This window comes from Aricia agestis, chromosome Z (assembly GCF_905147365.1).
Source record: "Aricia agestis chromosome Z, ilAriAges1.1, whole genome shotgun sequence".
In the NCBI taxonomy this organism is placed as follows: Eukaryota; Metazoa; Arthropoda; class Insecta; order Lepidoptera; family Lycaenidae; genus Aricia; species Aricia agestis.
Genome location: NC_056428.1, coordinates 15,599,081 through 15,612,662, shown reverse-complemented (window position 1 = coordinate 15,612,662; position 13,582 = coordinate 15,599,081). Strand labels below are relative to the sequence as shown.

Here is a 13,582-nt window from a genome sequence, read left to right as displayed (position 1 = left end):
CTTGCCCGAGTGCGATCATGTACATTCTCGCTTAGTTCAATTGCAGTTATGAACTCAGAGAAGATGGACCATTATTTTTCTCTATGCATCGAAAGATATCAATGTAATCCAAGGATCTATAAACATATTTAATTTTATTTCTCACAGATAATGACGTTTATTATTGTTATTTTTCTGTTCTGCACTGTCTAGCGGCGCGACTAGTAGTGAAAAAACGCGAGAGTGTACAGTAATGCGCTCGCTTTCCTCGCGAGACCCTTTGTCTCGGGCGCAAAATACCGACACCGGACCGAGAGGGTCCGAGACAGGCGAGACGAGGCGAGCGCACCCATTAACACTCTCGCACTCGGGCCGCCTCGCTGTGTCTCGGCGAGAGTGTACAGCCGACATTACAGTTTTTGGCGCCAGCACTGTCTCGGCACTGGCGTCAGTTACTTACCTCGTCTAAAACAACCATTACATATTGTGTAATGTCTGTAAGTTTATTTTACGTCCTACCTACATAGTATGTAACTATATTCTCGAGAAGCCATCAGTAACTGTACAAGTATTTTGAAAATGTTCTAAGTGTAAGTAAATAATTTTGAACGGTGTATTTTAAAACTAGTCGATTACAAAAATACATTACCTACCTACTGCTTTTGCATAATTTTTATTATCAATATTTTGAATACCTTTAAAATGGCTATGTACACTGCGTTTAACTATGATGAGCAACCGTGTAAAATGTATTTATAACGGTACCTATTAATTAAAAAAAAAGTAAATAAATACCAAAGTTCTAAGACTGGGTTGCACCAACTAACTTTGACTTTAACCTTAACTATGACCAGAAAAATTGACAGATGTCGTATGCGAATATGGGGTGTTTGGACGCCATATTTAACTTTAACTTTACCCACGCCTCTGGCGCAACCCAGTCTAAAATACTCAATTCTCTGGGTAACGTATGCAGTATGCATATTTTTTTAAGTTTAACAGATTCTTGGTTTAAACGCTGAGGGGTGTCACAGATAGAGCGTAATGTAAAGACGTATATTATAATAGCACGATACATCTTTCTATAGAAATCGTCAGGAGACCACACACAACAGCTATAATGTATATTTTTACATCTTCGTATCTTAAAATATAGAGCTATATTATGAAAATATACATTTATATTTTGATAAATCTAAATACATCTCGATATATTTCTGTTATATACATCTCTTCTCTTCATAGGATGTTCAAAAATTTCTGAGATTATATGTGTATGATCTAAGACAGATCACATACACACAGTGTTGCCACTTGCCACCTTAGCACAGCACTTCACAGCAGGAACTGCAGGCAGTCTCTTCCCCAGAGCCTATATTTTCAATCAAATATCTTCAATCCACATCTTTCTGTTTTTGACACAATATGTAGGTAACAATGCGCGCATCAAAATTACAATCCGAATCATCTTCTGATGAACTATCTAGTAAATCTAATAGCAAGTAACTCGAAAGGCCATATTATTACAACATTAAAAATAAGAACAGCCTGTATAACACTTTAGCAGCTGAAATGTGCGTCAAGCGGGGCGTTTAGCATTGAAATGTAGGGAAATATACATTACATTACCTGTTGTGTGTGATACATTAATATAATGTAAAGCTATACATCCCGGGATGTAATGTACGTTAATATACATTACCTGCTCTGTCTGTGACACCCTTATGGTTTAAACCTACAAACTATGGAGTGTAGATCTACCCTCCATATGCTACAAACCTTGTACAGTCTGTCAAGAAAGTGAAAAAATTAAAAAGTGGCAACATCTTAGTGTCATCCCCTTTTTAGATTGATTTGGGATGACTCGAATGATGAATCGGTATTTTTGTAAGCTAAAAGCTTACAAAAATACCGATTCAAAAGCCCAAAAAATGTTGTTCAAAACTTACGTATTTAATGTTAAAATCCACGTGTTTGAGGCATTCTTTGACCATTCTTATGGTTTATTATTTAGCGGAACCATAAAACTCAACAATATCTAGCATTAAATGTTCACTAAAAACTTTTATTAACACTTTTATTACATGAAATATGCAGACCGACTCCTTTACTATGTCCTAGTAAGTAGGACATAAAATTACACGCTTTTGACGCTTATACACCGATATAAGGCTCCTCCAGTCTATAGTACCTACCTCAATGGGGATGACACTACGATGTTGCATTTTTTTTAATTTCTTCACTTTCTTGACAGACTGTATGTTCTGTTGGTCATAGACTATAGAACCTGGTGGGTACAGTCAGCAGCGGAAATGTGTTTTAAAAATCTTAACTTTGAAGTTGATTGACTTCTTATACCGATTTCTGCCATTTTAAGCACTAAGGCTGCGTTTCCACCAGAAATGTGTTGCGAGGAATGTGTTTTTGAGAACCAATAAAATCGCTTCATTGGCGTGAGCTTGCCGTGACATCGCTCAGCATGAGCGCGCCGATGCTATGTGGCATTTTCTTATATTTTTTTTATTGTCAAACAGTTTCCATTTTAGTAACTAGATGGCGTATGGGTAGACAACTATCGGTAGATAATACCAGGGAATACCATTGATAATTGCTACAAAACTGTGCAAAAGAATGTAAAACTTGATACATTTTAATTTGAAAAAGACTTAATAATATTTCAATGAATAGGATAATATAGATATAATGACGTTTTAGTTAAAACTCACGGAAGATATAGCCCTATTTACCGATATTCACACCAAATGTTGGTTTTGACAACATCTTACCTGCCACTTGTGCAAGATAACGGAAATTTAATGGCTAATATTTTACCAATAATCAACATTAAAAACCCAAATAACACAATTTGGGAAAAAATAATAAAAACCACAACAACAATAAAAAAGTAGAAGAAGTTTGAAAGTGACATGCCCGCCAAAACAAAGAGTTTTGGCGGGCATGTCACTTGTCATGTCACAGTTGTCAGTTTTCAGTTTGACAAGTATTATTAAGTTTTTTATTCATTGAGTTTTATATCATGTTAGCGTGTTCCTAAACTGTTGCCAGTATACTGGAATAATCGCTTAGGCCAATGATCGCTTAAGCGTATGCTCTTCGTGAAATTTAAACTAGAGGGACGAAGCAAAAAAACATAGTAATATATGGAAATGTAGAAATACATACAGTTTTATATTAATATTATGCTAACGAAAACTAGGCTTAAGATGTTTTGATTTATGTCACACTTGACATTACACTGATATTTTTTTGGAAACACAACCCATATGTAGTCAGTGATGCCAACCTGCAGATAATTTCAGATCGGTGGGGAACCAACCAACCAAGTAGAAAATCTAGAAGTGTCTTTCGTCGCGCCGTCTGGTGGAGGTAAAAAAAAAAGAAAATAACCCATTTATCACGGACGTAAAAAAAATAATTTATTTGGATATTAAAAACACATTCCTCGCAACACATCCCCGGTGGAAACGCAGCCATAAGCTTATGGCTACACTAATTAATTGATGCTGATTGAAATATGTAGTATTATGAGTTATGACGCATGATCGTTGTAATCTTCCACAAGATAATAAGTAAAAAATACTTTACAAATCACCATACATTATAATATTGTTTTTATTAAATTGCTATGTAGATAGGTAAATGTAATTTAAAAATCTACATATAATTCCAAGTTAAAACTGTAGGTTACTATTCGTTTATGCCTATTTTTTTTTGTTATTGGCATCTGTTAATCATGATGCTTGAAAATTCAATATATTATGTCTCGCAATACCAATTATTATTGCAAGTTCGTGTTTCGTTATTGGTAATACCAAAATATATCGTTTGCCGACAAAACATTAAGGTGCCCATACACGGGACAATTTGTCGTTTCGATCGATCGTCAAGAAAATCGTCCAATCGATCTTTTGAACGTAAAATCGTTTGCGATATTGCTACACACATACAATTTGTCGTTCGATTTTAACATCGAGGAGATAAATCGTTACGATAATTGTCCCGTGTATGGCCACCTTTAGTGTGTTGTAAACCGTGTTTAACCGCGCCACTCCCGAGCTGGCTGCCCATTCTCCACGATCCACACGGTGCCACTCTGAGCTTTCGTCAACACTTCAATTAGGGTCCTCCCAACGTGTTCCGTGCTAAAAAAGTAAATTAAAATCATATTATACTAATTTATAATCAACCCATCTTCAAAATTATATTCCTATACTTACCTATAATCTTTAAAATAAATATTTTACTAAACGTAAATTTTTTATTGTACTGCCTATCGTGAACACATCACTGCAATAAAGCTTAGTATAGTAATTTCAGAAAAGCATATTCTTTACCTTTGTGTCTTGCAGTTGGCATTATCCCGCTGCCAGGCTGCTTCGTATTCAGACGACATGAGTTGTTTACGGATCTCCTTCACGAGGCCCGTATCCGTGAGACCGGGGCAAAGCACAATACTCCTCACGCCAGTCAAATTAACGTGGTACTGATCCTGGTAAAATATCACCAATGCTAAATTATTATTCGTATACCATGACCAAGAATCTTGACCATGAGTCACATAAGGTTCGAAAAATAAGTATACTTAATATTAATAGCGCGCCGTATACCTAAGAGCTGGCGCGCACTACGACATTTTGCCGCGCGATTTTTTTACCGACCGGACCGACGAAAATTCAAATAAAATGTCACTTTATGATATAGGCTATAGCTTTCATTTTCTACCGACATTGATCTCGCAACCCATGCCGCCGATGCTTTTTAGTGGCGTAGAGTAAAATGAAACCTATAGCGTATATCGTAAAGTGACATTTTATTTGAATTTTTGTAGGTCGGTAAAATAATCGCGCGGCAAAAAGTCGTAGTGCGCGCCAGCTCATAATATTGTAAGGCCCGCTGTTTATGTCTGAAAGTTTCTTTTCCAATTTGCCAGACAAAGACAAGCAATTTTTAGAGTTCCGTAATCAACAAGGAACCCTTATAGTTTCGGTCTGTCCGTCCATCTGTCTGTCTGTCCGTCTGTCTGTCCGCGGTTTTGCTCAGAGACTATTATAGGGCGTGCAAAGCTGTAATTTGGTATGAAACTATGAATACACAATATATTAATGAAGCCGACAATATGGTACATTTAAAATCTTTAAAAAAAAATTATTTATGGTACCTGCCCTACACATCAAGCGGAGATGATTTTTTTTTTCGCGCCCACCCCATTGTGTGGGGTGTCGTTGGATAGGTTTTGTAAAAATATTATGAGTATTCATAGATCATTTTCCGATTTAGGGATCCGTTTGAGAAATATTAAGTTTTAATGTGGAAAAATCGTTGGAGTCCAGTGTCCCCCTTCTACCAGCTAAATGATTGCTTCTGGAAATGTGAAAAAATTGACGGGAGTAGGAAATATGCTGAATTTAAAATGAAAACTATCACGGCTAAGAAGACTTCATTAGTTATTGAGTAATAGTTGATCACAAAAAAAATGTATTCGGCGAAGTATAAAGGAACTTTTCGTTCAAACAGGAGTTCTCTTAGTATCTTCGGAACCATAGTATATCTCGGCGCAAAATCTTGCGTTTTGGTAGCTTATGCTTAGGATGCTTCTCATAAAACCAAAATCACCATATGTTTCCATATAAATTTCGAGGAGTTCCCTCGATTACTCATGGTTCCCATCTTCAGGTCACCACTTTTGTGAAAATGGGACCAAATTGGAGTGAAACCTCATACAACAAAACAAAAATTTCATGTTTCCATATAAATTTCGAGGAGTTCCCTCGATTACTCATGATTTCCATCTTCAGGTCACCACTTTTGTGAAAATGGGACCAAATTGGAGTGAAACCTCATACAACAAAACAAAAATTTCAAAAATCGGTTCACTAACGGCGGGTTAATCGTTGAACATACACAAATAAAAAAAAATATATCCACAGCCGAACATATAACCTCCTCCTTTTTGGAAGTCGGTTAAAAAGTACAGACTACGGTACAGACACAAGGAGTTAGGTCTGATATGATTGTCAATCATACATCTATCTATGTATCAACTAATTTATTATGTGCTATTTATCTCTGACATTTATTGATAAATAATTTACGAAGACAGATGAGTAACCGCTCAGTATAATAATAGTCTCGAGTGGGTTTAAGTCGTCTGAGTATGTCATAGACATATACGACAGTATATATTATGTCTATGGAGTATGTATGCAATTTTATTTTCACATAAATAAAGAGCAATGACCTTATACATCAATTGCAGGAACTTAGTCTTTTTACCGACTTCCAAAAAGGAGGAGGTTATACGTTCGGCTGTATGTATCTTTTATTTATTTTTTATGTATGTTCAACGATAACTCAGCCGTTTGTGATCCTTTTTTAAAAATTATTTTTGTGTTGTATAGGGTTTAACTCGAATTTGGTACCATGTTCACGAAAGTGGTGATCTGATGATGGGATCCTGGAGGAATCGAGGGGACTCCTTGAAATTTGTATGGAAACATATAGTGATTTCAATTTTTTCTGAAGCATTCGAGGTAAATGCTACCAAAAAGTAAGATTTTGCACCAGGTTATACCCTGGATCCGAAGGTACCCAACAGAACTTTTGAATCCTTATAGATACAGGTTCGGGGATATCGGCGTTGTTTAAACAACTGAAAGCATAAGCCAACGCATCAATTTATTTTATCATCATCATCAAAATCATAATTATGCCACATTATGACCCAATTATTGATGCTCTTCGTGATATTTTGCATCGAAGCAGATGTTTTTGATGATTATTTCGCTGTTTGTGGACCGATTTTCAAAATTCTTGTGTTGTTGTATAGGATATAATCTTGATTTTGTATAATAATTACGAAAGTGATGAGTTGATGATGGGATCTATGAGCAATCGAGGGAAATCCTTGAAATTTATCAAAAGACTCATAGTGATTAAAATGTTCTTTCTAGTAATTTAAACATAATAATATGTTACGAATAAGAGAAAGTTTATAAGAAGGTGTCTCTTGGTCCAAAGGCACTGAACAGAACTCCTGAACCTTTAAAGATAAAAGTTTTTAAATTGCAGCATCGCTTAGATAACTGCAAGTATTTACCACAAAATCGCTTACAGTAACATAATGTGAATAGTTAACATTCGTAGTGGTTATTTACGCATAAAGCCTTATCTTGTGGATAACTAAAAAGAGTGAAATTATTATTTTTAACAAAAAATTAAAACCGACTTCCTTAGGTAAAAACAATAATAATATGAACTAAAACGTATTAAATAACTCTTACTCTATTACTCTAGGCACTAGCCTTTTTCAGAATTCGTCTAAATCTCAACTGTTTCTGTACATACAGTCTTCATTACTTTGAAGTCGGTACCAGTTCCAAAAGCTTCAGATATTCTGACCTTGACTGAACTCACTCTGAAAAAGGCACTATTATAAAGTAAGAGTTATTTAATACGTTTTATTGCATATTATTATTGATTTTACCTAAGGAAGTCGGTTTTAATTTTTTGTTAAAAATAATAATTCTTCTTTTAACCGTCTGTTACCTAGATCCTACACACTTTAAACAGTACTCACTCCGTAAGCCCGAGTTAATCCAACAACTGCATAGTTGGTTGCTGTGTAAATGGGCGTAGACACTTGAGGTCGTGCAAACGCGGTTGACGCAGTGTTGATTATGGTACCACCTTGACCACCGCGGTCCTTACCCATGAATCGGTAAGCAAGTAAGGTGCCGCGAATCACACCGTTCTGAAAAATATAAGAAAATATTGTAATTGTACTTATACAGACTTAATAATATTATGCATATGAAATACAATAATATTATAATAAAGTTTTTATTATTAAGCTCGGAGGACCATGATTCAGTACATACTTCAGTATTGTTAATATCTTGTGTAATTATGTTTTTAAAACATAAGAAACCTATACTTAACTTTAAATAACTAGTCGTATGGTATTTAACTTTAGCCTGCAAATATTGTAAAGAGGCATTATATTAATGAATTCTATTTACTAAGACGTATTCTCACCAAGTTAACATCGACTTCCAGCTCCCAAAATCTATCGTTCATGACACCAGCATTATTGATCACTATGTCTAATCGGTTAAATACTTTTATTGTCATCTCGAAGGCCTCTGAAAAACCAAATTATTATTTGTAAAAAAAGTTAAGATGCGGATTGGTGAAACTAAGTGCTATTTATTGTAATAATGTGAATAATCTAGTGATAAATTCTTCTAAATTCAATTAACTTTATCAAATTTAATCGGCTGTTTAACAAAGCACTTATATTTAGGTCATTCAAATCATCAAGAAAAACAAATATAAAACTTCATATTTGGGGTAGTTCATGCTTATACAAACGGCAAGCGTAAAGTGTTTTTTAGTATGTATTTATGTAACGACGCATGTGGACGATGGTACCCAATAAATCCAATCAGTCGCTGATTATTTCTCTAGTGCTCATTGCCAAGCCACTATAATAATTATAAAATAAAGAAAACTATTGATAAATTCACTGAATGTTGATTTAAATTACAAAATAAGTTGAAGGCTTGGCTTGAATGTGATCTGAAAACTTTTTACGATAGATGCATGGCTATGCAATATTTTGCTTGGCTCCTTTTTACATTTAATGTTTTGGTGGGATTTCATTTCTTTTTTTAAGGTTTCTTTTCTTTTCAGGTCACGTTAAAACTTTTCTGTACTTAGCTTAGCACCCATTCTCTATTTCTAGGTATATATTCTAGGTCGTAAAATTAATTGATAATAACAGGTACTTAATTACTTCTATAAAGTACAAATTCTATGACGATAGCCCAACAACTTTTGAACTTTCAGGAGGTTATTCATGCACCGATGTTACTTTCGATTGAGTATTACGACCTATCCCGGATTTTTTTAAATCATAATAATTATACTCCGCAAACAAGAGATAACGCGATATAAAGGGAGTGCTACACCATCTATCGAGCGAGTATGGAGTGTACATCGTAATTCGCAGTTCTGATTTCATTTATATTTTAATCGAATTTAATTATCATAGTTTGATTGTTGACTTTGTTAACACTATTTTTCCTTTTGTACGTAAAATAATAATTATTATGAAGTCGAAACTCATTTTAAATGTTCTTGCAAAGCCACAAACATATTTTTTTTTCATAAAGTTATATTATACTTTTTTCAGTTTTTAGGTTTCCTTGCCCAAAGGATGAAAACGGGAGCCTATTCCTAATGAGTCTAGACTTTGCTGTCTGTCTGTCGTCCGTCCGTGTGTCACGGGGCTAGATCTCGAGAACCGCAATAGCTAGATATTTTAATTTTTTACAAATTACATATGTACTTTTGTTGTCGCTATAAAAGCTAATAGTCCAACTAAAATAAAATAAATGATTAATCGGGGGTCTCATACAATAAACACGTTTTTTTGCCTTTTTTTGCTCTATATCCATAATGGTAAAAGTAAGGTTTTTGAAAATTTCAGAAAATACTTAATTATATTTCAACTTTAATAATAAGTAATAAAAAGGTACATAAACTTGTGATTTAAGGGGGGCTCCCATACAAATTTACGGTATGGAACCCTATGTACGCCAGTCCGACTCGCACTTGGCCAGTTTCATAATTTTTTCTTTAATTGTGGATAACGACCTACCTTGTTGCCAAATTTCAAGGTTCTAAGTCTGCTAGAAGTACCTTAGAATTTTGATGATCTGTCAGTCAGTGAGTGACAAAATGTAGTAACTTTGATCATCCGTAACTATTAAACTATTTATCGAAATGTTATGTAATTTGGAGGTTAAACTAGTTTTAATACTTGTTCCTAGTCACCGAAATTCTAAATCCCTAGCTTTGTTAACATTGAAGATAAAGGAGGTGTGAAATAGCCGCGAACCGCTTCAAGAAAAGTATGGTACGGCCGTGCCTTTGCTAAAAAGCTTGGCTGGAGCACTGCCGTGCTCCCAGATTTTATGACGTTTTAAAAAGAAGGTACCGACAAAATACGAGTACTCTGGTGTTTCGTCCCAAGGTTTTTGGGCCCAGTGGGCCCAATGACCTGATAATATTACGAATTTTTAACATTTTTTTATCCAGCGATTGGTCCCAAGTAATTATTTTTATGAGTTTTGGGTTTATCTCCGTAGGGCTAGCAAAAAAGTTATAGATTTGAATAAAAAACAAAATAATTAAGTACTTTGTATGAAAACATTTATTACACACTGAATGAATATATGATATTTAAAGAAAAGGGAGTGCCTCCGCTGCCGGCGCCGGCTCCCAAAAATATCAGTAATGGGAACCGGCGGTAAATATATACTGCCGGCAGCCGAGCTATAAATCAACGGCTGCCGGCACTGGCACTCAAAATGGGAACCGGTGAAAATGCGTAAAACGCTAGGTTCCAGTGCAAGTAAACAAATTTTAAAAAGAAATAATTATAATCTCAAATATTCGACTTCCAATCGACTTCTTAACCGACTTCCAAAGGTGAAGGTTGTATGTTTGGCTGTGGATGTTTTAGTTTTTTGTGATTCATTTTCATCTACCTGCCTTAGTAACATTTTGCGCCACAGTATACCCCGTGGTAGGTATAAATGACCTACCTTATCTAGTTAAGGATAATGATAATGAAATAGTACTTTTTGCTGATGACACTTCACTTATTTTTAAAGTGAAGAGACAACAGTCTAATTACGACGAGGTAAACTGTACACTTTAAAAATTGTACATTGGTTTAATGTTAATAATTTATTTTGAATTCTACGAAAACTAAATGTTTAAAGTTTACTTTGCCCAATGTACGGCAAGTTCAAACCAATGTACTATTGAATGATGAGAAAATGAATTTGGTGGACACTACTGTATTTTTAGGTATTACACTAGATAGTAAATTACAGTGGGGTCCTCATATTGCTTAACTCACAGATAGACTCAGTTCTGCAGCATATGCAGTCAGAAAGATTAGGGAAATTTCTGACGAAGACACTGCACGATTAGTATACTTTAGCTATTTTCACAGTAGAATGTCATATGGTATCCTTTTATGGGGAAACGCTGCCGATATTAATACTATCTTTGTGCTGCAGAAGCGAACTATACGTTCGATTTACAAAATGTCTACATTTGAATCTTTGAGAGAAAAGTTTAAAGAAATTGGTATTCTGACAGTAGCTTCTCAATACATTTTGGATAATGTAATACATGTTAGAAAATTATATGTAAATTTAAAGCCAAAGGTGACATTCATTGTAGAAACACCAGAAATAAGTACAAGCTAGATTTGCCAGTGATCAGACTTAGTAAAGTCAGTAAATCATTTAAAGGTCTGTATACGCCTTTTCAATAAAATCCCAGAAAACGTTCAAAATCTTTCCATTAATAAATTTAAGAAAGTAGTCAAAGAGCGTTTGTGTGCCAAAGCCTATTATAAGGTCAATGATTTCATAAACGATGGCACATTTTGGGAGTAGGATGGCTGCTTACAAGGCTACTTCTACATTATTGTACATGACTTACTATGTATGTATGTTGACATTCTATAATTTTAAGTTACAGCATTGTAAATTTTATTTTAAAAGATTAATTTTTTTACCTCACTTTTTTTTGGTAAAAAAGTGGGCCCCGTGCGAGTTTCTTACGCCGGTTCTTCACGCCGGTTCTTCACGCCGGTTCTTCACGCCGGTTCTTCTCGCCGGGATAGTTCCCGAAACGGTGGTAGGCACCGTAGCTAATATTAACATTCTGAAAGTATTTTCTTAAAATCTACTCAGAAATAAAACATTTTTTATTTTATTTTTATATTATTTTATACTTCCGAAAGTACTGAACAGAACATCGGACTCCTTATACATTTTAGAGAGTTTAAAGAAGCAATATTATGCTACTATGCAGATCACATTTATCATCATCATCATCATCACTATCATTAAAATATGCATCCTCACATTTGTACTTTTCATAGTCCTTCAGGTCAAGACTGATGTTTTTGATCATTATTCTGTCATTTGACAAGCAATGTTTGCCGAATAGGCGCCGGAAGCCTTTTCAGCAAAAATCGCGTGACTTCGGCAAACTTCGGAAAACGGCGCCGCGCCGCCGGCAGCGGAGGCACTCCCTAAAGAAAAATAATTCAATGGACATGTTATTTTCTAGATTTTCTAATTTTATTATTATTTTATAGTTATTTCAGTTTTATTTTATTTATGATTTGAATTTAAAAAAAACTTCCCAAGTCTATAATGTACTACTAAGATAGAAAAATGGTTGCTTTTTGCACAGGCGAAAACACCCAAAAAAATTTACGCAGTATAGAGCAGCCATGAGCTCTTATAGCAGTATTACTTTAATATTACTTTTGGATTTCGCATAAACAAACATGATCTCTATTTATATAAACATAGCTATGTTTTTGGTTTGTGTGAAATCTGAAAGTCATATTAAAGTAATACTGCTAGAAGAGCTCATGGAAGGGGGCAGGTATTTTTTTAAAACTTGATTCGACGCAGTATGTTTAGGTATTAATAATAATAATAACATAAGTTTTAAGGTGAATGTTAGATAATATGTTTTAAATGTACAAAACAATATTATAATAATTATAACTGATTATTTTTGTACTTCAAAATTTCTTGCCAGAAAACAATGGATCATAAAAGTGGGATCAATCGCCAGATGAAAAAATGTTTAAAATTCATATGTGGTCATTGGGCCCACTGGGCCCAAAAACCTTCGGACGAAACACCAGAGTACTCCAAAATACGACCCCCGGCTGCAATGCAATCACATTAGAGGCGTCATCACTTTGGGTATGCAAAATGATGATGCGTTTTAGGCATAAAAAAGTATGTCCCCTCGTAAACTCCGTACAATTCTATAAAACAAAGTGTAGACTATTTACTTTTAAAATTCTTGTAATTAAATACCTTCGTATTGAGGATAATCGGTAACATCGCACTGGCAGAACAAAACGTTTTTTCGTCCATACTTTACACCGAGCTCGTCGGCTACTTGCTCACCTATTTCAGAATCTATATCGCATAATGAAACCTAAAAATAAGCAATTCATTAATGTAAAATACGCTAGTATATGAATCAGTCAATCTTATAGAGAAATCTTGATTAAAATATGAAAAGGCAAGAAAAAAAATATATTTTACACATTCTTATAAGAAAAGGTAGAGAACACAACTTCTTTGTGATAAGTACATTATTTCATAATCGATGAAAGACTGAATTATAGGTATTCATTGACATCGGCGCCGGCAAAAATCAATACAAATAAAGGTGGGATCGTGAAGAGTTTTGTTTTAACCACGAATTCCCGTAAGTAAAGTATTTTCTTTTATCAACCGGGATTGAATTATTATAAATAACTTTTTTATTATACTCGCAAATATAACGTAGTAAAATAAAACTCACCTTAGCGCCTTGTTTGAGTAATTCTTCGCTGTATGCAAGACCGATACCGGCAGCGGCCCCCGTTATCAAAGCGACCTTTCCTTTTAATTCCATATTCGTAATTTTCTATTTTGAGAGCACTGCGGCCGAATGCAGCAACTACTACGCACGATCTGGG

General features: G+C 34.7%; 1 protein-coding gene across 1 annotated transcript; it reads right to left on the bottom strand.

Moving 5' to 3' along the window:
• Positions 1 to 3,994: 3,994 nt before the first annotated feature.
• On the bottom strand, positions 3,995 to 13,582 carry LOC121738974 (15-hydroxyprostaglandin dehydrogenase [NAD(+)]-like). The gene is made up of 6 exons (XM_042131273.1): positions 13,426 to 13,582; positions 12,930 to 13,053; positions 8,035 to 8,141; positions 7,577 to 7,750; positions 4,335 to 4,489; positions 3,995 to 4,142 (listed from the first exon to the last, which is right to left on the bottom strand). Exons 1-6 carry the CDS (start codon positions 13,516 to 13,518, stop codon positions 4,037 to 4,039), a joined length of 759 nt encoding a protein of 252 aa, XP_041987207.1. The 5' UTR covers positions 13,519 to 13,582; the 3' UTR covers positions 3,995 to 4,036.